This window comes from Aspergillus viridinutans (assembly GCF_018404265.1).
Source record: "Aspergillus viridinutans IFM 47045 DNA, scaffold_9, whole genome shotgun sequence".
Classification (NCBI taxonomy): Eukaryota; Fungi; Ascomycota; class Eurotiomycetes; order Eurotiales; family Aspergillaceae; genus Aspergillus; species Aspergillus viridinutans.
The window spans coordinates 434,032-460,369 of NW_025091225.1; the positions used below are offsets into that span (position 1 = coordinate 434,032).

At 50.1% G+C, this 26,338-nt stretch overlaps 12 protein-coding genes across 12 annotated transcripts; 5 read left to right on the top strand and 7 right to left on the bottom strand.

Annotated features, from left to right (window-relative positions):
* Positions 1-128: 128 nt before the first annotated feature.
* Aspvir_009763 (uncharacterized protein) lies at positions 129-1,101 on the bottom strand (the record flags this gene model as incomplete). Its single annotated transcript, XM_043272901.1, has 2 exons — positions 129-813; positions 872-1,101. The coding sequence occupies 2 exons, from the start codon at positions 1,099-1,101 to the stop codon at positions 129-131; spliced, it is 915 nt and encodes a 304-aa protein (XP_043128836.1).
* A 666-nt stretch (positions 1,102-1,767) lies between these two features.
* Aspvir_009764 (uncharacterized protein) lies at positions 1,768-2,408 on the top strand (the record flags this gene model as incomplete). The annotated part of the gene is made up of 3 exons (XM_043272902.1): positions 1,768-1,907; positions 1,983-2,163; positions 2,229-2,408. The coding sequence occupies 3 exons, from the start codon at positions 1,768-1,770 to the stop codon at positions 2,406-2,408; spliced, it is 501 nt and encodes a 166-aa protein (XP_043128837.1).
* A 585-nt stretch (positions 2,409-2,993) lies between these two features.
* On the bottom strand, positions 2,994-4,435 carry Aspvir_009765 (TLC domain-containing protein; the record flags this gene model as incomplete). The annotated part of the gene is made up of 3 exons (XM_043272903.1): positions 2,994-3,458; positions 3,515-4,252; positions 4,316-4,435. 3 exons carry the CDS (start codon positions 4,433-4,435, stop codon positions 2,994-2,996), a joined length of 1,323 nt encoding a protein of 440 aa, XP_043128838.1.
* A 3,733-nt stretch (positions 4,436-8,168) lies between these two features.
* zpr1 (zinc finger-containing protein ZPR1) lies at positions 8,169-9,662 on the top strand (the record flags this gene model as incomplete). Its single annotated transcript, XM_043272904.1, has 2 exons — positions 8,169-8,312; positions 8,379-9,662. The coding sequence occupies 2 exons, from the start codon at positions 8,169-8,171 to the stop codon at positions 9,660-9,662; spliced, it is 1,428 nt and encodes a 475-aa protein (XP_043128839.1).
* Positions 9,663-10,368: 706 nt separating this feature from the next.
* On the bottom strand, positions 10,369-11,195 carry cyp5 (putative peptidyl-prolyl cis-trans isomerase; the record flags this gene model as incomplete). The annotated part of the gene is made up of 3 exons (XM_043272905.1): positions 10,369-10,929; positions 11,030-11,095; positions 11,184-11,195. The coding sequence occupies 3 exons, from the start codon at positions 11,193-11,195 to the stop codon at positions 10,369-10,371; spliced, it is 639 nt and encodes a 212-aa protein (XP_043128840.1).
* Positions 11,196-11,464: 269 nt separating this feature from the next.
* Aspvir_009768 (uncharacterized protein) lies at positions 11,465-12,861 on the top strand (the record flags this gene model as incomplete). The annotated part of the gene is made up of 2 exons (XM_043272906.1): positions 11,465-11,649; positions 11,712-12,861. 2 exons carry the CDS (start codon positions 11,465-11,467, stop codon positions 12,859-12,861), a joined length of 1,335 nt encoding a protein of 444 aa, XP_043128841.1.
* A 369-nt stretch (positions 12,862-13,230) lies between these two features.
* Positions 13,231-14,662, bottom strand: Aspvir_009769 (queuosine 5'-phosphate N-glycosylase/hydrolase; the record flags this gene model as incomplete). The annotated part of the gene is made up of 4 exons (XM_043272907.1): positions 13,231-13,598; positions 13,716-13,947; positions 14,014-14,168; positions 14,227-14,662. 4 exons carry the CDS (start codon positions 14,660-14,662, stop codon positions 13,231-13,233), a joined length of 1,191 nt encoding a protein of 396 aa, XP_043128842.1.
* A 1,548-nt stretch (positions 14,663-16,210) lies between these two features.
* Aspvir_009770 (E1 ubiquitin-activating protein ubaB) lies at positions 16,211-18,661 on the top strand (the record flags this gene model as incomplete). Its single annotated transcript, XM_043272908.1, has 10 exons — positions 16,211-16,270; positions 16,365-16,535; positions 16,656-16,892; positions 16,961-17,085; positions 17,140-17,204; positions 17,260-17,539; positions 17,592-17,767; positions 17,819-17,931; positions 17,988-18,334; positions 18,397-18,661. The coding sequence occupies 10 exons, from the start codon at positions 16,211-16,213 to the stop codon at positions 18,659-18,661; spliced, it is 1,839 nt and encodes a 612-aa protein (XP_043128843.1).
* A 364-nt stretch (positions 18,662-19,025) lies between these two features.
* Aspvir_009771 (SDR family NAD(P)-dependent oxidoreductase) lies at positions 19,026-20,282 on the bottom strand (the record flags this gene model as incomplete). Its single annotated transcript, XM_043272909.1, has 2 exons — positions 19,026-19,183; positions 19,256-20,282. The coding sequence occupies 2 exons, from the start codon at positions 20,280-20,282 to the stop codon at positions 19,026-19,028; spliced, it is 1,185 nt and encodes a 394-aa protein (XP_043128844.1).
* Positions 20,283-20,677: 395 nt separating this feature from the next.
* Positions 20,678-21,063, top strand: Aspvir_009772 (elongin C; the record flags this gene model as incomplete). Its single annotated transcript, XM_043272910.1, has 2 exons — positions 20,678-20,804; positions 20,876-21,063. 2 exons carry the CDS (start codon positions 20,678-20,680, stop codon positions 21,061-21,063), a joined length of 315 nt encoding a protein of 104 aa, XP_043128845.1.
* A 515-nt stretch (positions 21,064-21,578) lies between these two features.
* Positions 21,579-23,031, bottom strand: Aspvir_009773 (tRNA-splicing endonuclease subunit SEN54 family protein; the record flags this gene model as incomplete). Its single annotated transcript, XM_043272911.1, has 2 exons — positions 21,579-22,845; positions 22,916-23,031. 2 exons carry the CDS (start codon positions 23,029-23,031, stop codon positions 21,579-21,581), a joined length of 1,383 nt encoding a protein of 460 aa, XP_043128846.1.
* A 1,067-nt stretch (positions 23,032-24,098) lies between these two features.
* On the bottom strand, positions 24,099-25,419 carry Aspvir_009774 (arrestin C-terminal domain-containing protein; the record flags this gene model as incomplete). The annotated part of the gene is made up of 3 exons (XM_043272912.1): positions 24,099-24,341; positions 24,403-25,287; positions 25,342-25,419. The coding sequence occupies 3 exons, from the start codon at positions 25,417-25,419 to the stop codon at positions 24,099-24,101; spliced, it is 1,206 nt and encodes a 401-aa protein (XP_043128847.1).
* Between the last annotated feature and the right edge of the window lie 919 nt (positions 25,420-26,338).

Sequence of the window (26,338 nt, forward strand, 5' to 3'; positions counted from 1 at the left end):
GGGTAACATACGATATACAGCAGTGAGAAAGGTTAAGATTATCATGGGCAGGGTATCTGATTTGAGATTCTGAGGCTGCTACTGCACTGGTCGGACCATTTCGTAGACATGCCATTCAATGGGTATATTCAAGCTACCTGACCAAGACTCTCCTCTCCCACAGCCGAGAACACGAAAGGCGCTAATGTCTGCAGATGGGGCCCGAACTTGGCCGGAGCACTTTTGGCTATGCTGCCCACCGTAGCAATCAGATGTCGCCGGTGAACGGTCGTCAACTGTGAGGAATTGAATCTCTCGACGAGTTCAGCCACAAAGGCATTCAATTGGTTGTCCGAAAAGTGGAGCACAAGCACTGAGATAGCGGCCAATGCTCTTTTGGTGACAACGGTACCAGCCGTGTCGTTGTCAATGATGGACATCACAGATTTTTGCAGTGCGGTCAACTCCTCCTCCTTGAGAAGAGGTCCAAAGCATGTGACCACCTGGATCAGGACATCAACTGCGTCGCTACTGAAGCCTTTAGCAGGATCCTTTTCCAACATTCCCTTTACGACACTACCCCTTCGGTTTGAAGGCGACGGCGTGGGGCCGATTAAACGGGGGATAAGGACTCTGGAGACAGCAGAGTATGCCATGGTGGCTTCTTTGCTGGGTGCTTGCCCTGGTTGAGGACGAGGAAGTGCTGTGACAATGACTCGCAGGGCGGTGTTGGGAACTGAGGTATCGATGGATTGTGAGGCGGTTAGGGTCGATAGCTTCTCGAGAAGTGGCATGAGGCTTTCAAAGGGCAGCCGAAGCGCAAGCGGACCGAGACTGGAGTAAGATATGAGTGAGTGATGTATGCAACGAAAGTGGTGCTCCTAATACGAACCATTTCAGCGCTTGATTCTGAACATCGCCATGTTGGTCATCTAGAGCTTTGAGCAATCCGTCGACGAGTCTCGAAGCTGAGTGTTGATCGTGGGAAAGAAATGAAGAGTTGGGATTATTCAGGATGCCTAGTAAATCATTCAAGGACATATATCTCAGATCTGCATCTGGATCGTCGAGCTTCAACAACAAACTGTTGAGATTCTGCTGAATGACCTGTCTGTCCGCCATGGGGGAAGTATGAAGTATGAAAAAGCGTACTGTGACAGAAAAGGATAAAGTGGAAACTAAGATAGGGAGACTCCCAGCTCACAGTTTTGAGAGCTGTGGATAAGGCTCACTGGAAGCAGGGGAGATTGAACTAAACGCGGGGCGCATAATAGCAGTCTGCCTAAGGCGACAATGGCTGGATCCAGACTTTGAGCTCCAACGGGAGACTACACAGACCACTTGTGCAGGCTTCCAGGACGACGATCGAGAATGAAATATAGGAGGACAGGATTTCTCTCGGACAACTGATGAGAATGAACTGCTGGACGTGTGATATGACAATTGCTTTCAATTGCATTTCAATTGCAGTTACATAGCGTATCATGACTATGCCAAACTAGGCCATAACAGTTATCTACCAAAATTACATCACCACCAATAGCGCTTGGGCCATGCCGGTTGCTCCCGCTCCGAGCTTCTTGGTCGTGCTTCCATTCCTTGCTTGTGAGGCTGGGAGCTGCCGGCCCATGGCCTGCATACGTAAGAAGAAGGGCATGTCATGTCACCTCTTCCAGCCTCTCTCTTCCTTAACTTGTCCTCTCATCCCAATTGAACCACGAATCTTCAATCAGCATCTCTAACCTCCAATTCTTGACCTCATTTTCGATTTATATACATACAACCACCATGGTTCTCGTACGCTCTCAGATGATCCGTGCATGCCTTCGTGCCGCCGGAGCCACTGCTCGAGGACCCATACAGCAGGCCGGACGCCGGACGTACGCTTCTGCACAAGAAAGCACCAAGAAATCTAGCGACCTTCCATGGTAAGCCTCCTTCATCGCTTGTTCCCATGAGCTATCGCATTCCATATGCCAGGCGACTAACGACTCGATTTACAGGATGCTGGCATCGGTTGGCCTCGGCGTCCCCGCTGCATTCTACTTGCTTCAGCCCAGTCCCTCCAAGATCGCCTCACACAACCACCACGGCGAAACAAGAATGACTGAGAGGAAGGAAGCCGAGATCCCCCCGGAGCGTGAGACTGTTGGCCCGGATGTGAAGCCTTCTGAGGTCGATGCGGTAAGTAACTCGCTATTCGACCTGCACTCATTCCCCGTGTCAAACGTATGCTGAAGATTCCGCAGCCTGCCGGTCGGAAGGCACCTTCAGGAGCCAACACCATGTCTAGCAAGCAGGAGGGCCTTGACAGTTCGGACACTTCCCACCCTTACGTTCAAGAACCGGGAAAGAGCGTAAAGGGCGAGGGCGAGACCGATTCTGTCAAGTTGAAGGGAACTGTTGACCCTACCCGGCCACAGCGATGATTGCACTCTGCTATTGATGGGAAGAGACTCAGTATGCGAAAATGTTCGCGTCGGCCATGTCCGATATCGATATCTCTGTATGTTCAAGAGACACAACGTGTAATATATCACATAGCACAATATTTTTTCACATTAACGATCTCCGCCGCCGTAAGTGTCTCAAACAGCCGAGGTCCTTGAGCAGTTTCAGAACGGCTATGTGGAGGGAAAGTGAGCTCAAGCCATTGTAAAATCACCAGCGCAGATCTATTATTATGATTATCATTAGCTTTGCAGAAAGTGGTCTTCACGGCCGTCCCCTAAAAGAGTACAATGAACTGCTCACTCAAGAAAATCGTCACTATATACGTCCAGCTTCGCCGTGCACAACGTCAATCACAAGAGAGGGGGTAAAAAGTATGTTTGCAGAAAGAGAAATTTGTAATTTGTCATTCACCATGGAACCGTCGCAAAACAACAGAGAATAAAAAAGACTTGTCAAGCATCGCCAGACAAATCGAATTCATGATATAAACAAAGCTCAGCGAGCTATCGAAGCCCAAAGTGACAGTAAGGAAATACTCGGTTGGCTCTCAGCATCAAGCACTAAGAGTCGGCTTTTGCGCCAAGAGGCTCGCCGTTGACGAAGACCTGAGGGGCCTTGTTTGTATTGCGAGCGGTGAGAAGAGGTTGCTCCGCTCCAGTGGCGAGAGTAGCATGGCTCTCTGACTCGTGTTCGAGTTCCTCTTCGGTCTCATCGTCGCTTCTCTCGTCCTTCTTCACGCGGTTGAAGATGTAGTTCTTGAGAATGCGAAGGATCAGAAAGAGCCAGAAGAGGTTGACCGCTTGCAGACTGGCTAGCAGGGCAAAGGTGATGATCTGACTGATCCAGCATTTGTATTGTTGGGTCTCCCAGTTGAGCTCGTAGGGTCCAACGGTGCGGAATTCGGTCAGCACGGCCCAGAGGATCTTCAGGTTGAGGACATGGCGGAGGTAGATCCACATAACAACGAAGGTGCCAAAGTACGGTATAGTGATGATGGAGTCTAGGTAGTTGAGTGTTTTCGAGGTCTGCAAGAAGGATCTGTCAGGTCTCGTTCAATTAAGGAGGATACTTGCAGGCATACCGCGAGGAAGAAATCTGAGATGTCGTGGGTGATATAGACCGCAATGCCCATATAGGTGAAGTGGAAGCGGTAACTCAATCCGATCAGCGCCAGAGTGATGATGTGATGACCAACGAGCTCCTTGAAGTCCTTTCGGGGCTTTTCGAGCTGCAACAGCAACACAATCGCTTGCTGAGTCCAGTAACTAGCCTGGAGCAGGTAATAGGCCTTGAAGATGGCTACGTGCTCCCGATGAGGGAAACCCTCAAACATGGCCGTGGTGTTGAAGTACCAGATATCCGTCTGCTTCATCACGTACAGACCGAAAGGTCCAAAGATTGCAAAATACATGGCTGTGTAGACCTGCTCCATGAACCTAGCAGTCTTTCCTCTGCCGCGAATGCCACAGTAGGCAGCCCATGGGCGAATCACGCATTGCATCAGAAACTCTCGTGTGAAAGACAGGACAATAGTGTAGAAGCCGACAAAAGCCAAGTCCAAGGGACCTTTTTCGTACATAACCGGGCCGCCAGGGGTCTTGGGAGGTTGCGGGTAAGACAAGAAGATAGCGCTGTGGAAAGGATTGGTCGGCGTGGGATTAACGGCGTATGCGAGGAGGATCACGCTCATCAGCAGGAGAGGTAGAACCCAGGTGTGTTTCAAACATAAGTCCTTGAACCTACGGAGGGGCGATCGGTTCTTGCGACATTTGGTTTGCGATTTGAGAGACTTCTCAGATGTTGCCTGGTTCTGCAAGGCCTGACAGCAGTGAGCACGGGACCGAGACGACGGATGATATTGAGGTCACCGATAAGGATATACCTTGTCCCATTTTGGAGATTCTCCCTCAATAGGGCTGACCTCGTTTAAAGTTGACATGGCTGGCGCGTTGGTATCGCCTGGGATATCTCCCAGATGGCTGGACTTGCGCGGACGACCCATGATGGGCTTGCTGGTATCGGACGTTTTCGAAAATGAATCGATTGCTGTTGTGTTCTTTTACACAGGTGACTAGATAACCAATTTTCGTATTTGCTGCGCTGAGCGGGCTGGCTTCTGAAGAACAAAAGCGGAGCCGAATAGGTGACCTTGGGGTCACCAATTGGAACAATGAAGGCTAAAATAAGGAGAGACGGGAAGAAAAATGGCTGCGATGTTGAAACTGAGATTATGTTGATGTCAAAGGGGGTTTTTTCCCATTTTTCAATTTTCTCCGCCGACTCCACCGCACCAGCCACTGTACCCCGTCCGATCTCAACCACTGCCAATCGCAAGCCCCTCTTGTACTGTTGTAACTTTGTTCTTCCGATTTGCCAATTGCTCTCGCCCTTTTCTATTGGACTCGAGAAGCTCAGTTGTTGCTTTCGCCCCCGCGAGTCGACGATCGATCAGATATGGAGTACTCGGCGCGTTTCAATAACATTATTATTATGGACAAGCCCAACATCATACATGCAGATAAGCCACAACCTGAGCTACACATAATTGACGATAATAATAAACAGGATGAAAACTGAACTCTGACCAAAGTTGTGGCGTCGCCTATGACGTCCTTCTTAAAGTGCAATTCTCTGGCTCACTCAGAACAGTGATTGAGAAGGGGCACCACATTACTCGGAGCGCTGGGCAAGTCGTGGAAAAAGGGTGCATGTCAGAGTAATAGGGCTTCCTCAAATGGACTCTCTTCCCAAATGTCAAAATCTCAATATAGTGAGTGTTCGACAGTAATTCATCCGTGAGTTGGCTGCAAGATGTACTCCGTAGTTGCATGCATGCTAGATCGGTAAAAAATATTGATTACATGTAAGAGGAATACACTAATAACGTCCGCAAAGAGCATTTTGCGCTAACCAAAGCCTTTCCTTGTACATCTTGATCCTGAGAGACCTGCATTGTCATATCATAGAATGCTGGTCAAAATAGGAGGTTGGCAGTTAGGGAATGGGAAGATCCACGTCAAGCCACGTGGTGGTCGCGACGCGCGCTGCATTGTTATTTGGTCCGCTGGCAGCCCTCCTCTCGATGTTCTTCTTCCTACACCCATTGCAGCTGCTGCCTCGGTCAGTCACAACCGACTTCGCGGACAGTTCAATCGTGCTTCGATTTTCTAGCGTCTGAGCGAATACTGAACTTGATCCTTACGAGCTCTCATTCGGACCTAACTCGCTCGAAGACGTGTCAGCGTGTGTCCCATAAGCTTCTCTGGTTTGCTAGGCCGTGCCTCAATTGCCTGCGAGGGCTTTTTATTTTTGTACAGACCTTACTCTCCGTATAGTTCTCCAATTTCCATCACTGCATCTTGATGCATCTTTAGGAGTCCTATAATCATACGTTGCTCACCCCACCCTATGATTATACCTTCTAAAGAGGGTGATTGATTATTGGGAATCTAACCCTAACCTAGTCGGTCCAGTGTTAGCAACAGCACAAGTTTCACGGCCTCGCATGGCGGAGTTATTGATTAGTTTATTGATTCCTGGAGGAATCGAGAGACGAAAGGTATCCGATGTCCAGAGCCTGTCATGGGCAACAAAAGACGGTTTACTATGCGTTTTAAGTTCCGGAATGGGACACGCGTCGGTTTACCAATGCTGGGCGTTACATGCTGACCACGATGGATGGTTTGTCAATGCCTTAGCGCTGGAGATTCTAGGGAGAGAGTAGGTGGAGCATGTCGGGCCTCTCGTTACAGAGTACGGCCTTTGGGAGCTCTTATGAATGGCAATGCGTGGGATGTCTGGAGCTACCCTGAAATTGCAGCGGAATTCATTACTATTGCTCGGTGATCATCTTGAACGCAACAATTAGTCCTCGGACGCGCCTACAAACACTCATAAAGTCAGTACGTCGGAAGCAATCCACTCGTCGGAATCATTGTGATGTCTTGATGGCGCCCAGGTGCTTCCTGAGAAATCACATTGTAGCGAGGTTCTTCCGCACTGCTGGATGGACTGAGTTGACCAGGATTGCTCCTTGAGTGATGCTGTCAGAAACCTTGGCTTGTTGTCTAGTTCCGGCGCATGATTCGCCATCAATGAGTAATGATCCCGCCTCTGCAATGGGCGCCTACCTGTTCTTCCGCTATCTGTTCTGCTATCCCGTGCATGCTCCCTACCCGGGGAACCTGGGCAACCCGTACCTACTTTCGAACCCTTGTCTCTTGCCATAGTCTTGGCTTGCAAACCTCGAGTCCCGGCGCCAGCCACCGGCTCGAACTTGACTCAAAGATCCAGGTCGACCGTGTTAACCATCTCTTTGCAATGTAGATTGCAAATAGATTGATGGGCGCCGACAATGACGATGGGGTCTCCCTCGTCGTCCCTCCCTTCGGGGAGAAGGAAGCGGTTTTTGCGGATGTTCTTTGTTCGCTTCTACAATGCCCTCCAATGTCTGCTCGACGCGGAGAGGAAACAAAAACTTGTCTCAGAGAGTACTGTACCCCGCACGAGGCTTAGGTCTCAGCGACCAAGGTTGTCTTTATGCCCACATGGATGGCATGTTCGAGAGCAAATTGGGAGATGGAAAGCTTCGATTAAAATCAGGCTGAGTAACGCGGGAAAACATGGGGTCGGATGAACTTCGCGAAGGACGCGAGACTGTGTCCGATGTACACGCTGCGTTCATTGAGCTTCGACTTTGTACTGCTGTTCAACGCTCTATGCTCTAGCATCTTGCAATCTTGATGACTTGCCATTGCCATTCTATGTCTTGGAAGCCGGCAATCGTCCCGATTGAAGCCCACCAAGTCGCTCTCCTCTCGCTTGCCTGTTCTTGCTTCGTCCATCATGCGACCCGGCTGCCCGTTCAACATGTCTCTTGCATACAATGCAGTTGTTCACAGGAGGCGTTTGTGGGACCTCACAAGGGTGGGGATCAAAGCTCAGGCTTGTCTACTTGTCCTCTGTACTGTTCACATTTGCTTCTGCGGAGACTTTGGCGACTTGGTAGTTGGTCCTGGGCGTGTAGGAGATCAACGAAGCGAGCGTATTGCGCTTCGATCGGCTAAGGGGCGTTTGTATGTGGGCACCAGGACCGGGCTATTGTGCGAGAAGCTTGTTGCGAGTTCTGGATCAGAAGGTGCCGAACATCTGCAGGTCGATTTCCGCTCGTGAACCGCCGCCTTTCCTCGGGGAGGCGGCCCCTATTTTTTCTATAAGTCACCCACGCCCCTCAGAGATTGGCTCCGCTAACTACCGCCGCAGGAAGGAACGATCAACATCAAACGATCAGTTTGACGGGCTTGAGCCGAGCGGATCTATAGTAGCTTCGAGATGTGATTCGGACTGCTATCTCCGGTCTTCATTCTACCTTGGATTATGTAGCTGTTGGTAGACTAGGCCCGTCAACCAATTCGCCGCATGCTATCATCACAAACCAACGCCATCACTCCCAAGTTGTCAATTATTCTTCGCTCTTTGCTGCTTATTGCATAGATCTGCATTGCTGAGTAATACACCTGGGCGACTGTGCATAATTAGAGCTGCCCCTCCAAAAAAAAGTTGCCCCGCCACCGCGATAGTGGAAGGCAAAGGAACGTTCCCGTGGTTGCCGGCTAATTTTTTCTCATTGGGTCCAATGGGTTTGTAATAATATATTGTAGTCCCTCTATTTACAAGTTCTTGATTTTTTCTCCTTTCCCTTACGAAAATCAATTGATCTCTGCAAACCAGGAAACATGTCAACAGAAGGAGAAAGCACTGCCCCTCAGGGCAATGTTGTGGTAGAGTCGCAATTTCAGAAACCCGGCGACTTGGTGGAGAGAAATGAAGATACCGGCGTTATGTCATTGGAGAGTCTCTGCATGAACTGCCATGAAAATGTAAGTGACACCGATGGATATTTGGTTTTTTCTGCGCCGAGGCGACAATTACTAACAAAACTTTAGGGTATCACCAGACTTCTACTCCTCCGAGTACCTTTTTTCCGCGACATTATCCTCGAATCTTTCGAATGCGAGCACTGCGGCCACCGAGACAACTCCGTCAAATCCGCGGGTCAGATTCAAGAGAAGGGAACGAAATACACACTGGACGTTGAGAATGAGGAGGATTTCCAGCGCCAAGTCATTCGAAGCGATGTCTCGACTTTCAAGGTCGAATCGCTCGGTATCGAGATGCCCAAGGGCGAAAGCCAGCTGACCACAGTGGAGGGGGTTATTCAGCGCATTTACGAGAACCTGTCCAGCGAGCAGCCACTGCGCAAGGTGGAAGCTCCCGAGCTGCACGATGCGCTCGTGCCTATCCTCGAGAAGCTCGAGAAGATTCTGAAGCGAGAGGGTTTTCCTTTCACCATCTCGCTCGATGATCCTACCGGTAACTCCTGGATTGCTCCCAATACACAGGACAAGACAAACAAGTACAGACGTCGCGACTACCCCCGTACACATGAACAGAACGAAGAGCTCGGTATTGCTGCCGACCCCGAGGCCCAGAAGAATGAAGGCATTAACGTGGAGGGCGAGATTGACGACTCGGAAATTGTCGAAGGTCAGGTTTACAGTCTGCCCTCGGAGTGCCCCGGCTGCACGAAGGCATGCTTTGTCAACATGAAGAAAGTCAACATTCCCCACTTCAAGGAGGTGTTCATCTGGGGTACAGTTTGCGACCACTGCGGCTACCGCACTAGCGAGGTCAAGACCGGTGGTGAGGTTCCCGAGAAGGGCAAGCGCATTACCCTTCGTGTCGAGAACGAGGTCGACCTGTCGCGTGATATCCTCAAGTCCGACACCTGCGCGCTTCACAGCGACGAGCTTGAGGTTACTGTTCAGCCCGGTACCCTTGGCGGCCGCTTCACCACCGTTGAGGGTCTGCTCACGGAGATTCGCGATCAGTTGCACGGCCAGATCTTCGATGTCGACGACACCACCAACTCTGGTGGTGACAGTATGGTAGTGTCTGACAAGGAAAAGTGGGAGCGATTCTTCAGCCGTCTCGACGATGCCATTAACGGAAAGATGAAGTTCGTCATTACTCTTGAGGATCCCATGGCCAACAGCTACGTTCAAGATCTGTGTGCTCCCGCCGCCGACCCTCAAATCACAACTGAAGAGTACACTCGTACTGAAGAGGAGGAAGAGGAGCTCGGTCTGAGAGACATGAAGGTTGAGGGGTACGAGCAAGAGCAGAAGGAAGAGAAGCCCGCCGAGGGCGCTGATGAACAGAAGTCATGATTTTTGATACCAATTAGAAGACGGTTTTGTTTCCTGTGTTGAATTGTGACTGTTGGGTTTGCTCATGATGTGCATGATTTTTCTTTATCGACTTTCAACCGTTTGATGATTTGTCGAGTTCGCATTACGGCGCTTATGCTGCTTGATCGGAGATGAGTCCTTCGAAGACGAGTCCTTGCATTAAGATTCCTGACGCGGGTGAGCTTTGTTTCGTCATATCACTATGTGCAGGTCTTCATGGTGTTCTACTGTTTATGGGGATGTGGAAAAGTATTTAGCGAAATCATATTTGTTGCTCATAATTCACTCAGTCAAGTGTCTCTTGTATCTTTTCGTAACTCAGTCAGGGTCACTTTACTTGGTCTTTGCCTGCAAACCTTTTTGAGGTTGCAATGACTGCTGTATCTCACCGTTGTCATGTAAATCTTGCTGGAAGCGTGACTCTCAGATCGCCCAGCAGAGCCATATCAGCGGCACTGAGCGGTCGACATAAGTGACGGTAATCCGAGCTCCCGGGGTAAATATTGCCGGTCATTGAGCCGGCTTTTAAAATACCCAACGTCAATTCCACGAATCTCAGTGGGTTGGGTCGAATACTGCCAGCAAGGATCTGTAGGTCCTCCTCGAGGCTTCAGGACCGTGGGCCGCGGTTCAAGAGAACGCTCTCATGAAGTCATCTTCTGCCTGTGAACAGGAGGGCCTCATCTCACTTCGCAAACGGGTTGGCGTGGATCGTCACGTTGTTGATACCAATCGCTTCGTATTCCCCCTCCTCCCCTTCTTTCGGCTGAGTCACTCTCCCCTTCTTGTCCACCTTTAGATTCGCCTTCTCTATTTTGCTCAGGACGTCGCCTCCCTCATCCTGCGGACTCAGGTTCAGAACTTTCCCAAACACGGTACTCGCCCCGTCCAAGTGGGGAGCCGGCGCGAAGGTAATGAAGAACTGACTACCATTGACCGTCGCACCCGTCGCACCTTGTGACCCCGGTGCCGTCCGGTCTTTAACTGGTCTTGACGCCATTGACAAAATTCCGCGCGTATTATGGCGGAGGGCTGGTAGGTGAATCTCCTGATTTAGTGCACGAGGATGGTAGATTGAGGTGCCGCCCTTGGGAATTTCGTTGACAGGTAGCATAGGTTTTAGTGTATTCAATGTTCCTGGTGCTGGTCCGAGCGAAATATCGCCGCCCTGAATCATGAAGCCGGGGAAGATACGGTGGAAGGGGGTATTGTTGTATGCGCCGCAAGCGCAGAGAGCGAGAAAGTTCTGTGATGAGTAGTGTCCGGGTCAGCCTCGATGGGTCTCGGAAAGCAAAGAATAACGTTCATCAACGAATACGAAGACGCCAGGGTGGAAAAACACTCACTTCGGCTGTCTGAGGCACGGCCTCGCAAAAGAGCTCGACCTTGAGATCACCATGTGTGGTATGAAGCTGCCGATTGAGGTCAGCATCGTCATTCTCCCAACCAAGGAACCTGCGCAAGGCTCGGAGTGCCAAAAGCAAATGGAGAAGAACCTACAGTGACTGACATGGCGACTCGTCTAGCGCTAGTATCTGAAATCGAACGAAATCCGAGTGATAATGATCATCACACCTATGTTCTGGCAGCTTCATTCCGTTGAAACACGTGACATGCTTCGGCGCTATTCCTCTTCGGCTCATATCGTTGATAACAGGCGATAACGCTAGTCTAAAAATGGCAGCACGTTAACAATAGCTGGAGCCCGCAGCTTTCGACAGATCCCTTGACCAGGTACAAACGTTTCACTGACGTATCTCCATTCATATACTGAGCCCAAAATGAACAACAGACCTGTGGAGCAAGCTCTGTCTATCTTAGTGCCAACGCACGCCAATGACCTACCGCCTGAGCTCGTCAGCTTAGCCCTGTCCCTAGTCGCGCAATCACGAAGTTTTGCAGCAAGCTTGAAGCCCGAAGAGGAGATTGCACGGCCCCATGCTTGTGCCGAGATCGCATGCAGAAGGTACAACTATTTCAGATCCCAATTGATGGCCCTAGACACTGAACGAGCCATCAATACTCCAGGTTGAGCAGGACCCTCAAACTCCCTCCGCTACTTGGCCATCCTCCATGCCCTCCTCGAGCATACAAGAAACTATACTCTTTTCTGGAACGGTCGTTGTCGACTAGTGCCAGTGGCTCAAAACGCGCAAGAGACAGTTCGGCCCCAGGGACGCCTTCACGCTCGGGTTCTGCACCTTCAACACCTACAAAGACACAAGCACTTGCAAAAACCGCTGCGACGCCGCGCGGCCTTCAAAATACACCGAGCAAGTCTACGCCCCTCAAGCAAGCTGTCAATGCCTCGGACAGACCGGCTGCACTGTTGCCCACTCCTCAGAAAACCACCAAGGTCCGTCCCAATGGTCTCTCCAGCTCTACGATCATCGCCGATGCACCTGCATGGGTCATGGATTCGATCCGCACAGTGTGCAAGACACTTTCCACTCCAGCACCGCGCACGAGCACATGGTCTCGGCCCCCGATCTCTCGAACTCTGCCGCCACATATTTTCGCTGGAGTATCATCGATCCTCTACCTCATCTCGAACCTCTCAGCAAAGAATGACGAGGATCTGGACGAAGAAATGATGGAGTTCCTCGAGCCAATCATCACGGTCAAGGATACAGAGAAGGACGAGGATTTCAAGGAAGTCGTGTACGCGTTGGTCGTAGCAGTCTACTTCATCGTGCTTGCGCGCCGGCGCAATGCACCAGATGATGGCTCTTCGGAGGCATGCGAGGCAAGGAAGATGGACAAGAAGACGTTTTCGGAGATGCGGCAGACTGCCCTTGTCAGCCTTGGCCTGCCTTCCATGGAGCGGCGACACCGCGACGACGTCGATCAGTGGATTGCGTTGATCATGGAGCAAGGCTGGATGAATGGTCAGGAGTGGTTCGAGAACATCCCGCAGGCTGGGGAAGTGGACGGAGACGATGAGTACCTGTCGGATGAGTATGGCGACCGTGACAATGAAAGAAAGCGCCAGAAGACAACAGGTGCGGGTCACGGTTTTCTTCTGGAGGACTCGTCGAAAAGGAAAGGTCTTCTGCCTGGCCTGGGGACAATGATGCAGGACCGCGTCGACTGGTTGAGCTTTGATCGCCGCGAGGATTACATGGAATGGAAGGCTGATATAATGGCCCGCATTCAGCAATTGACCTCTGCTAGATGAATAGCGGGTGTCCTATCTCAACATTCTCATTTGCATGATATGAATTATGATACCCTTGACCTAAACATCTCTAAATGTTCCTCTAAGTAGATAGTTTTAAATGTCCTTTCCTCTATGCCGTACCAACCTTAAATATGCCAAAATCATCTCTATCCTCTATAAACCAATAGTGCAGTAGATGGTCCGGCAGGTCATAAAAAGGTCACCAAACTCTCAGAAGCGACATCAAAGGAAATCCCAGTAAAATGGAGGGCAAAGCATGACCCCTGACGGTATGTACGCCGAACGCATCGCCATGAATATGCAAAGGGGAACAGAATTATTTGGGTATCATGGTAAGTGGCAGTCGGTTCATATGCTGCATCTGGGCTAATACCAAATGCTTCTCGTCCTGTGATGCGGAATGGTCTCGCGGCCGTCCCTCTCCAACTCTTTTGCTGTATCATACAAGAAGAAGTCGATCAAGATAGCATTGATCCCCAAGCCGGATGCATCGTGGGTACTGTTCTGTCGGATGTGCTTTTGCGCGGCAGGATTTGTCTCGTTTTCGAATGAAGTGGCTCCATTTTCTGGGCTTTGAGCTGATGCMCCTTTTGATAATTTCTGCTTCTTCACTTCGGGGTGTTGGCGTTCAATTTCACGCCGAATCAACTCGACGCACCAGATGCTGGTTGCCCGCAACTCAATTTCCCAGTTGGAGCCACTGGGAATCAGCTTTTTGCTCCTGATATGACTCTCTAGCGATGGCGAGTATAAGAGACAACCAAGTTGATGCAGCATCTGCGGGATTCGGTAATCTGCCAGTCGTCACTTGTGAGTGACGTCGTGATATGTTGCGTGGGGAATAAACATACCGGCAAACATGGTGATTTTGTCAATATCGTGAAATTCTCCGTAACTTTCTCCATTGAAACATGCCCAGAGGTCTGCCACGAGAATCTGTGCGCGTTTGTATAATCGTACTCGCCGGCCTTGGAAAACTGTCTCGTCTCGAAAGCAGGGAAAGCTTTCTACAAGAAGATTGACAAGAGCTGCGGCCGAATAATTGGCACTATAAATGCAGTTCACGAAGCTGCCGTCGAAATCCTAGAAACGCATTGACTTAGCAAGGGTAGTTCGAAAGGTAAGAGACTACGATGGGCATCGACGTACAGAGCAAAGGACCCTGCCTGCTTCACGAAGGCACTGGAGACGTTCATCTAGCAGTGGAATCTTCTCCTCACTCGCTGATCTAAAAACATGTCTGAAAAGAGCGTCTGTGCATTCCTCCTCATTGATCCAGAATTCTGGTGTGGTGATCTGAATCCCTGAAAGCAGAGCGGTGTGAGTCTCTCCTTGGAGTGAAGACATTGACAGATGACTTACCCTCATCTAAAGCTCTTTGCAATGCGGCTACCAGACTCCAGTAGCCTGTCCACTTTTTCCCCCGATACTCAATGCAAAATCGCTTGGACGGTTCTGTTTGGTCCGACCAGAAGCTGAAGTTCAAAAGATCCATCGTGAATATGAAGTCAACTGTGCTCCCATCTTTCGCCTTGGGGTGTAACTCGTGATCTGCCCATGTGTCGGTTGAGTAGTTCTTCTTCTGCATCAGACGCCATATTGTCTCCGCCGCCTCCTTAACCTTCGCCGGACTCAGGGCGACGTCAATGGCATTATCGAAAACGAATTGCGCATTTTCGAGGACTTTCGTCTCCGCTGTCCGCGGATTGGCAGGGCCCCCATCTAATCCAAGTGATTTGCGAAGAAGGGCCAGGAGCTCGGGATCGGCTTCGTCGTCCGACATGGCGCGTGCTATCATTCTGGTCTACTTCCAGGAGTTCCCACACAATTGTCCGAATTGTAGGGTATAACTGAAGATATATATCCACCAGATAGAACCCAAGATTGATGTCAGTGAACAAGGGAACAAAGGTTTTTTCGAGCGCGGACGTATAATTGCAGAGAACTATGTCACCAGATCGCGTTTGACTCAAGCGATCGCTGATCAGTTCGCCGCAAAGGGACCCTGCAAAGCCGGTCTGTTGCGTATTCTATGGGGACGACCAAGGATGTTTTGAGCAAGTCAAAGCATGAAGAGGGTCTGCAGACAAACCAGAGAGATGTTAGAATCGTAGGAAAGGGGTCAACAGAAAAATGATTCAGCTGCCTAACCTCAATTTCTGACCCAAAAATTGCCTTCTTTATCTTATCTGGGGAATTTTGGAGGACTCTTTTATGGGAGGTTAGGTAAGCGACAGAGATTGGTGCCACATTCTTCAGGCACAAAAGGGTCCGCTATTAAAGTCCGGCGGCAGATCTGTATGTCTCTGACCACCATCCTCGCCTCTTGGAAATGAGACCAGGGTGCGGATGCATGGATTGTTTGATCCCAATAACCGTTGGATATGGAAGGGAAGCGACAGAGTCCCCAGTAGTTGTTGACTCCATTGTCTGGTGTTGATGTGAGGAGATTTTTGAACTGCCACTACTGTGATGACGTTGGATGTACCCCTCGGTATTGGACCATCTCCAAATTATCGGACACCAGCTAGATAGATGGAGCATCTCACATTGCAAGATAATATTTTTCGCAAAGCCTTAGGGAACAGTGCTGAGTAAATTGCATAACTGATGACGCATAGACGCATAGATAGATACCAGTCTAGCTGGTACGGAAATGAGAGAATGAGAGGAATGTGAGGTCTCAAAGTCCAGGCTCGGGCAAATGCAGCAGCCTCTCCAGTCAGGAGATTTGATTTGATTCGAGCCATGCATGCATGCTGCTTGTTCTCCATCTCCTCTCCCTCATCACACTAAGAAATTAATTCCTTAAGATTCTCGACCGTCTGGACGCCGATTAGGTATTAAGAGGCGCAACAAGGCTGCCTTTTTCCTAATCAGCCTGTATCTAGCGTTCGCTTCACTTGACTCTGATAAGAGCGTATCCGTGCACAACGTTTGAGAGCTTCCCTCTTGAGATTAGAAAACGTCTCTGTAGTCAAACACTCCTGATGAGATTGACTGGCGCAAAAGAGTCTCATCAGACGCATTCACTCGCCTTTTTGCCCTGCAATGGATGAGGCACCATTGTGTTGTTTGAAGCTGCTTCGGAACTGAACTCACCCCGGCCACTCTTTTCCCTTTCAACCTTGCGCCTGGTTACGTCTGTTTCCGGATTCCCTTCCAGCGTCTTGAGAACTACATTATTAAACTTACGTTCTCCAACACCTCCTACAGTTTATCGCCTACCTTATGTTATCCCTCATTCGTACAATTAACTCTGCGTCTAAGTGATCAATTACTTCGGGGATGTTCTTCCAACCACTCTGAAGCTCTACGTCACACCCCATCTTTCAATTCGCAACAAATGGCGAGGGACACTTATCTGAAGCGTTCCCTCGGAACGCTTTCCAGGCGCATCAAAGAGGTAACTATAATACACCCTACGCTTACCTTCTCGATGCGCTCGTACTCGCGACCGTTGAATCAAGCTTGATGCTGACGTCCCTTTTCCAACTTAGTCGCGTGTGCTTCTTGTCGGTGCCGGCGGTATCGGCTGCGAGTTGCTCAAAAACCTTCTGCTGTCCGGCTTTGGAGAGATACATATCATTGACCTTGATACCATCGATCTGAGCAACTTGAATCGTCAGTTTCTCTTCCGCTACGAACATATCAAGAAGCCGAAAGCATTGGTACGTCTTCGCCGTCTGATCGGTTCCTCTGCCTTCCCACGTCCGCTCGCTTTTGCGCTTCGATCTCCTACGCTACGCGATATGGCGAACAAGGTCTGACCTATGCGGGTAATCATATAGGTTGCCAAGGAAGTGGCTCATAAATTTCAACCGAGCGCAAAGCTGGAAGCGTACCATGCAAACATCAAGGACAGCCAATTCAATGTCGACTGGTTTGCGACCTTTGATTTGGTTTTCAATGCGCTTGACAACCTCGACGCCCGGCGACATGTTAATAGAATGTGCCTGGCTGCCAATGTGCCGTTGATTGAGAGCGGAACAACAGGGTTCAACGGACAGGTGCAGGTTATCAAGAAGGTAAGCCTTTCCCGTAGTAGTTGATCCATGCTCCTTTCCTTCCGTACATTCTTTGATGACTATCATAGAATCAAACCGAGTGCTACGACTGTAATTCAAAGGAAGTACCCAAGACATTTCCAGTGTGCACCATCAGGAGCACGCCGAGCCAACCCATTCATTGCATTGTCTGGGCTAAGAGTTACCTGTTCCCGTGAGTGTTATACATATCTGCGCATTAGCCTCAAACAAGACTAATGCTATAAAGCGAGCTTTTCGGTACCAGCGAAGATGAATCGGAAGAATTCGATCATTCGGCAGATGCTGATAACGGTAAGAACTACCTTGGTCATCTACGTGTCGCAAACTGGGTCTAACCCTGCAGCAGCTACCGAAATTGCCAATCTGCGTAAGGAGGCGCAGGCTCTGAAAGCAATCCGTGAGTCCATGGGCTCTCCCGAGTTCTACCAGAAGGTATTCGAGAAAGTCTTCAAAGAAGACATCGAGCGGTTAAGGGGTATGGAGGACATGTGGAAAACTCGAACGGCACCCCAGCCCCTTGATTTCGAAAAATTGCAGCAAGAATCATCCTCAATCGAGCCTACAGTCTCCGTCAATGACCAGAAAGTGTGGTCATTAGCTGAGGACTTTGTTGTTTTCAAAGATAGGTTCGATACTCTGTCGCCTCAGACAACGAGCGATCGCTGACTGTCACTATAGCTTGGAACGACTTAGCAAACGCTTAAAGACTCTGCAAGAAAACACCAAGGATGGTCTGAAGCCGATCCTGATCTTTGACAAGGATGATGTCGACACTCTCGACTTTGTCACTGCGAGCGCCAACCTCAGAGCGACGATCTTCGGAATCGAGCCTAAGTCAAAATTTGACACGAAACGTAAGCTAGACCCTATCACTGATTCATTTCTATTGCTGATTGTTATATCAGAGATGGCTGGGAATATCATTCCCGCAATTGCGACAACAAACGCGATGACAGCTGGGCTCTGCGTGTTGCAGGCTTTCAAGGTTCTCAAAGATGATTTTCAAAATGCCAAAATGGTACGCCCTACCTTTGAACTGATTCCCGCGTAATCTGACCTCTCATCCTCAACCAGGTCTTCCTTGAACGCTCTGGCGCGCGCGCCGTCAACTCTGATTCCCTGAAACCGCCCAATCCGAGCTGCCCTGTGTGCTCCGTTGCCACTGCCAGAATCAAGATTGACCCTGAACGTGCGACTGTGAATGACTTGGTGCAGGATGTACTCCGGTTGCAATTGGGCTACGGCGAAGAGTTCTCTCTGAGCAACGAGCTGGGAACCATCTACGATCCGGATCTTGAAGACAACCTGCCCAAGAAACTGTCGGATCTCGGTATCAAGAATGAGAGTTTTCTCACTGTCGTGGACGAAGAAGATGATCAACCTCGCGTCAATCTTGAACTTGTCGTTCTTGTGCCTGAAAAGTAAGATTACGGCACATAGAGTGGTAATTGTCGACTTGAATCATTTGCTAACTATATTTCAGACCCGAGCCCTCTGAAGCAGAAAAACCCGTCTCTCTAGAGAAGATGATCGATATTCCTCGGAAGCCCAAGGCACGCGAGCCTCCCGTCCCAGAACCTGTAAATGGTGCAGCAGCCACTGGCAAGCGCAAAGCGGAGGAAGCTGGTCTCACCAACGGTGACGAACGTGCGAAACGTATCGCGAGTGCCCCCGTCGCCGAGGGCGATGGAGAACACCCCATTGTATTGGATGAGGCAGATGGCGGCGCTATTTTGATCGACGACTGAACAGTCGAAGACGTTAGCATTTTCATCAAACGCCAATGTCACCATTAGCACTCGGCGTTGGTTTTATTTCGCAGGTGCCAGCTCTTGCATGCTGCATTTGGAATTGGGAATCTGCAATCTTGCCCAATGATGTCCTTGTAACATATCTCACGAACACGAAAAGTCTGAAATGAAATATAGATTGGTCAATCATACCAGTTACTGTCCCACTTGCGCATGGCATTGTGTTTCGGTTTCCTGGAGGCGCAGGCGCCATAGTTCGAGGGAGTCTATCATGGTATCCTCATGAGCCGTAAAACAGCCCGTGCTGTCATAGCAGGTATATAGCTTCTGACTCCGTTACGTAGATTGTGCAGTCTTCCCATCAGACCGCGCTCAAACCACCGTCCAGATTGAGGACGCAGTTGTTCGCGTATTCATTCTGCGCCAGGAACACAGCCGCATCGGCAATTTCCTGCGGAGTACCAAACCTCCGAAGAGGAACACTGTCTTTCAGTCTGGAGGTTTCGCCCTCGCTGAAATCTGCAGTTATATAATTAGTCTTCGATCAAGAATGGTCACAACCAGCGACGTCTCCGCTAGGACTCGACTCACCGGCAATCATCGGCGTTTCTATATACCCCGGTACTATCGCGTTGGAACGAATTACAACGCCTCGGAGGGAATGGGCAGCTTCCACAGCCAATGAGCGCGTCAGTCCAAGGATGCCAGCCTTGGATGCAGCATATGGTACCGCGCCGGTGCCTCCCTTGACAGCAAGCAGGGAAGAAATGTTAATAATGCATTTTGAGGGGACTCGTATTTCAGAGGAGCTGGAGGTGCCACGATTCTTCATGCGACTGCGGATCGAGGCGCGCACAAGAGCTCGCGAGGTTAGCATTGCGCCCTCGAGATTCGTGCGAAGGACTCGGGAGATATCGTCCGGTTCAAGTTTGGCGAGGATGTTCGAGATGGAGATGCCTGCGGCGTTGACGAGGATGTCTACCGGTTGCTGTTTGGATTTGTTAGATACCATCATCCGAGACTGGGCGGGAGAGCTCACCATTGCCTTCTCCAATTCGCGTAGCCAGGTCCCGGCTTCTGATACATCACCGACGAGGAGACTGACCCGACCCGAGGAGTCGATCGGTGACTTTGCCTCCGTATCTTTGCTTTGGGATTGTTGATCTGTTTCTGGGGCTTTAGTTGCTACTTCCCGAATGATATTATCAGCGCGTGATTCGACGGCAGAGAAAGCGTTCCCAGATGTAGACGCCTCTAATTTGGAAGCAGCGTTGACAAGCCGTTCATGGGATCTGCCAACGAGGATGATGCGCTTGGCACCTTCTTGGAGGAATCGCTCTGCAATGGCGAACCCAATGCCGGATGTGCCGCCTGTGATCATACATGTTCGACCAGATAGTCGGTCCGAAGACCTGAAAGGACTACTGCCAGTCCTGCATGCCGTAGACGATGACCATCGGATAAGCCGCCTTGATATTAAAGTAGCTATTTCGGGAAAATGTGCATGAAGCTTGGTCTTAACTCGACGAGCAGGCTGTGCTTCAGTGCATAACGTGGACCATGATGTCAATGCTGCCGCGCCGCGGAAGCAGGAACGCAAAGTATGCGTATAGTACATTGAGCTAGGTCGGTAATAGTCTTTTCGTCAAGACAATGAAATATCTTTCTTCAATGCTTTAATTTATGGTGAATTCGGCCTGTTTTCTCCATGAACGATCGAGTGAGCTGTTGGACTGTTTATTGGCCAGAGCAAAATCGGTTCAATTTGCAGACTGGATTCAGATCAACTCCCAGATCAGCTTGATAGGTAATACAAGCATGAGTCCAAGTTTTAGGGATTGGAGCTTTCTATAGCGTATCTTCCAATTATCAGTCCATGTCCTGGATTGTGGTCCGTTGACGATCAGATGTTATCAGAGCAGCTCCAGCACGGACCACCCGGCAAGACAAATCGAGAACATCTTTTCCCCCAGTCATCCTTTCTTCAACTGCAATCACTCTCATCACTCCAAAATGGCATCTTCATCGTCTACACCCTCCGAGTATGTGACACTGGTATCAGGCGACGGATTCAAGTTCATCATCCCCCGGAGTACAGCCTGCGTGTCTGGAACAATACGACGCATGCTGGAACCTTCTAGTAAGACAGATCGATTCAGTTTTTCTTAACGCGCGGGAACAGACACTGACATGCTCTCCACTATGTTGTAGGTAAATTCTCCGAGGCAATAACAGGTCGCTGCGTACTCGAAAACCTCAGCGGAGTCGTTCTCGAGAAAGTATGCGAGTACTTCTGTTACAACGAGAAGAATAAGAACCAGACCAATGTGCCCGATATGGATATTCCTCCAGAGCTGTGCTTAGAGTTGTTGATGGCGGCTGATTATCTGGATACTTGATGTGTGGGTTGTATGTCTACGGTCGTTGACCTGTTTGTCTTCTACCTTGTGACTGACAGGTTCTAGTTGCATTTCTTTCACGATTCATGAGGCAACGACTTCTGCAATGCAAGGACCATGACTGTTTCAACAACCGGAGTTGGTGGCTAGGTATCTTCTATAGAAATAAACCATTGGTTTTGTTCGGACTAGGTATCCTTCGCGCATACGAAAAAGAACACCTTTGTCTATTAAGCCGACCTTTCGGCAGAGGCAGCCTTGAGCTCCTCCGCCACATGTCATGGGGCATCCGCTCTAGAGTTTAGGAACTCGCCCAAAACGACTTAGCCATCTGAGCATCCCGTCCGGTCCTAGGTCAATGGCCGGACGATCTAAAGACGATGGCAGAGCAGTCATGTCCCTTTTATTCAGGTCTCGTCCATTTTCCATGGATATGAGGGCTTTATTCCAGGGGAAACATGCTCCTTCAATATCCGTGATCCAGGGTGGTTGTTGACGCAGCTGACAGTGTCTGATCATCGCCCCTTAGGTTTCGGTTTTGATTTCGAGAATCCTCCTAATTTGTTTCCTTGAGGAGTGCCTCTGTTCTCGTATAGCTTTTCCTTTCCAAACGCGGCATCTGCAACTCGCAGGTAACTCACGACACCTTGGTCTATAACGGCGAGAATGACGTTTCGATACCCTTGCCGTAGTCGCATATAGAGCTGTCTGTCCATTTTCTCGCCTCGCGGCGGATCTAGTGGTGTGCTTTCGAGCAAAGCGCCCAGCTGTGAGAGTGTGGGCATAGAATGAGTGCGGGAGTCGATGACAGCAATCCTGAAATCGGGAGCGGGAGGGGCAGACTTGCGGAAGGGCGTTGAGGGTTTATAGACGTGGAAGACAACCCGGAAGGGAGCTGCCGTTCGTGGAGCTGGAGAATGGGGAACTGTAGGATCATGCCACGGTATAATGGAAAGCTTGCGGTAGATATCACCTAGAAAATTAGTTGGCTTGCACATCAGGGCTTCCATGGCCGACTCACTATAGCTGCGATGAATTCCAACACCAACAAGTGGTATTGTCGTGGTCGTAAGACTTGGAGTCTGAAGCCATTTCAGGAATCGCTCATACACCCCTGCTAGACCTGCACCAACCCGAACCGGTTCCTCTGTCTCTGAATCGACACCTGATTCCTCCGTTTCGTCATACCACCCAGGCGCCCGAGTAAGCGTATAACCCAGCCGCTTCAATCCCGTGTAAACCGTAAACCTATCGATGGTCAACCCACCGCGCCCAATAAAACACGCGTACGCCGCCTGCAGGCTCATTGGAATCCCCGAGTGGCTCGCATCCCCAGTATCACCGCACTCCGTCGCGGAAACAGGCCACCGGATCTCCAGACTCCCTCTTTCAAGCAGGTACAGCGCCTCCTCAGGGAGCAACCACACCCTATTCCACCGATCCCCCTGGCCCATCGTCTTGAAGAACTGGCCCTTGGGATTGGCCACATACACACACGAGTCCGGATGAACCCCCAGCTTCGTCACCGCAGCTTTTCCCGTCTTCAACTCGGCGTTCTGCGTTTCGCTTTCCGCGACGGGCGCTATCGACGGCGGTGCGAGTCCGTCTGGCGCGTATACGCCTACGATCCTGTGCTTCGGGTGGTGGAGTCGGGGGTACGAGAGGGCATTGTACATAGCCCTGCGTGAGGCGGCGAGGACATCAGCTTGGAATTCCGTCGGGTTGGGTTCAAAGTCTTTCTCTCCTCGTTTGGGGAGGCTAGACTGTGATGGGTCTGCAAGGCTATGGTGCATTGATTTAGTAACTGGACTGGACATCTAAGGGCTAATTGGCTCCGCGAAGCAATACTGACAAGGAAAGGTGGTTTAGCATGCGGAAGTCTTGTGTTTCGTCCGACAGGTCGGTCTCGATATGGGTGGAAGTGTCGTTTGAGGGCATACGAGCGACATCTTCGTCCATGTCTGCCATTTTCGGTGCGAATGAAGCTCCTGGCTCCGAGGTCAGTGTGTTGTGCACGAATGATGTTGAGAGCTGATATCAATCTCCGATAAAAAAATTCTCGGTGGTCCAAGCTTATCAGTTCCGCTTGTGACTACGAATCGCGGGAAGCCGTCGATTGATAATATTTTACGGATACAGAGCTTCATGTGCATTCCCCTTAAAAGACAGAATTCTGGTATACCATGGATTCTGCTATTACAGATTATAACGAAATACTTGATCAGGTATATCTCAAACACAAAATCAATCAGTCATCTCCTAACCTCAGCCAGATCCACAAAAACCTCACAAACGCTCTCAACACATTCGGTGCCTCCTCCCAACAGTATCAGAATATACTGAAGATACTAAAGGAGTGCATGGATGACATCGAGAACGATAAAATAAAGAGTTCCGCTGCGCTCGACTCAGATACCCTGAGCTTGGCGATGAAATTCTTAGAGCTTGGGAGATGATCTACCATTCTCGATGTTTCAGGTTGACCCTGAATGCGGATCTCCGTCGATCATGAACAATCTGGTATCTCTCCAGTTCCGCGACTTGCGACAGATGGATGAGTCCAGCGGGGCTGTCTGCATGAAAGGAACGTTCGACCAAAGCCAGTGGTTTCCTGAAGATCGTCCTCGGAGCCGAGTGAAATTGATGACCTAAGTGCATATTCAGACATTCCGGCATCATAGATCTTACATATTATATTGAACTATATGGTTAGAGGACCATATGAGAAAAGCGAGTGTTCCACCGGCGACGATTCCCAAGTCATAAGCAAGGCCGACCAAACACCTCGTTTTCCCCACCCCTAACAACAAAACGGAAAGGCTACCCTGAATGACATGCAACAAGACAAACTCCAGACCCATGCATTCGTAAAACATGGCCATGCTTCGCTTCTAAAGCAGGGCGTACCGCCGTGATTGGGAACTTCGGCTCTCTCATAGGTGGTCGGCGGTTGAGGTAGTAGAGGACTTCTAAGTAGACCACAGATATTCTGGTCTAGTTCGAAAATGTTGTGGTTTCGAAAACAGAGCCATTTCTCAATCGATTAGTGGCTTCTTCTGGTTTCCAACAATTGCCACTCCGAGATGTCGCAGGGCATTGGGATCATTGGGCCGTACAATAGACGGGAGAGGTAACATAGGGTTATCTGGGTTCACATGGACTGCATCTCGAGCAGCTTGCTCGATGGCTTCCATTTCTTCTTTGCACCCCGCATGGTCAAGAGGACAAACGACGATTGGCTGTCGAATCGCAATGTCTCGTGCAGACGTCAAATGCGCCTATACTTGGATTAGTCTGGTTTCGATAATTGCCCTGAGTTGGCTGGGTAAGAATACAAACCTTGACTGTTAAATAGTACTCGATCTTGTAGAGACTTGCTGTAGTAGTGAAACCGCTCACAGCATACGTTGGAAAAGCTGCTTTACCTCTAGGAAGAATTCCCTCTGCGTCTCGCAGATCCTTTGCTGGGAATACCAAGCCCAAGTTTGTCAAGAAGCCGGTAGGCGGCAACTTCACGCCAATTGGTTCTGTTCGTTTGACCAGCGTTTTGACCTTGCGCTGTGGTTCATCGCCCTCGTGGTTGTAGATGATCTCCTCATCGATACCAATTGTAATCTTGTTGATTGTGACTTTCCTTGCTTTGGTCATCCAGTCCGGATTTGGTGATAGCTTGACGTAGACGCTGACGGGGTCGAGAGGGCCGTAAGACCATCGTGGTAACGAGATTCCTAGAGTCACCAAATGATCTGTCACCCGTTCCGCCGACTCAGGGCGATTGTACATTCCAAACGTGGATAGTGTGTCGTATCGTGAGATCGGTACTGGAAATGCATACTTCCTTTGTTCCGATTGTCCCTGCTGGACCGTCACGACAATTTCGTAGTATGTCTCCGCAGTGCGACTGGGGAGTTGCAGGCTGGCCGGAGGAACGCGTCTTGAAGAGTCCGATCCACCACGTCCGAACGGGATGAAGAGGACAAAAGGCAGATCCATGGATATTACTTCCTCATATTCTCGACCGGCCGGACAGCGAAAAAGCAGCATCTCCTTGCCGACAATATCAGTTAATTCCTTCCTAGGGGGCGCAAGATGCTTCTTGGTCACGGAGTCTGCTGACGGGTGTATTGTCTCGCGGCGGTGGAGCGATACCGTCACGAGGGATATATTGACGGGTGCGGTGATGCCAGCGCTGGGTCTGATTTCGACTTTACCTTCAATTCGCGGCTGCCTCAAAACGTTAATCTCTCACAGTTTCAACCCAATCTAGCCAGCGCTTACCATAGTCGCAGAGATACCAGGGTAGCCGATCAGAAAATTACCGTTCGGCGGGCCTGACACTCGCACGAAGGCGGCCATAGTGAGAGGGCTGTACCCGCACCACCATGGGCACGCGGCGGTTGGAAGGGATGCGCTCCGGGGTTGTTGCGGAGATTATGCGACTCGAGGGACGTTGTTAACTGCTGATAATTCATAGAGACCACGGACGATCAGGCAGTCCCGCTTAATCGCATCTGCGCCAAGGGTCTTACAATGACGCAGGTGCACTGAACGGATGTGGCTCTAGGAGGTGCAGTCACGGATTCAAGAGTAAGCGGTAAAAGCTGCTCGTCGATAGGGGTGTGGGGTGTGCAGCTTCGGTATCGAGACGGTGAGTCAATCGCAGAAGGACGGATAGTGGTACTGTTTCAGCGATGATGAAGTTGAATGGCTGTAGAGGTCGTAGAGGCGGTTTGTTTATTGGCGCCGATGTGGGGGGAGGAGAGTGATGGGGAACATTTGGAGCGGCTAAGTCCAGGACTTCTGCTTCTCTCTCGAACTCGACAAAACTGCCCCAGGCCTCGCTTCGCTACAATTCGCGACGATCGGCATCCAACACGAGGGCTAGATTATGACATGACCTTACCTCTCAGGGGTATTGGAGGGGTATCTTTCAGCCGCAGACTCGACTCGGAGAAAACACTTTCCTCTTTGACTATGTACCCGTTATTGTTGATTGATGTTCCCTTTTGTCTAGAGTTATGGAACGGGGATCCCTGGAACTCACCGATAACTCAAACTGAGCCTCAAGCAATTTAGACATCCTACTACTAACGCTACAGACAATTTCCTTACAGCCCCGCCAGGAATTAAGACTATTCAGATACCTAAGCAATCGTGCGCTGTCCATGCCGCTCCTCGTCGTCCAACAGGGTACCTATTCAGCGGTCTACGTCATAGCCTTGTTGGATACCAACTCCACAGGCATCAGCTAGACACGATCTGACAGCACCGACAT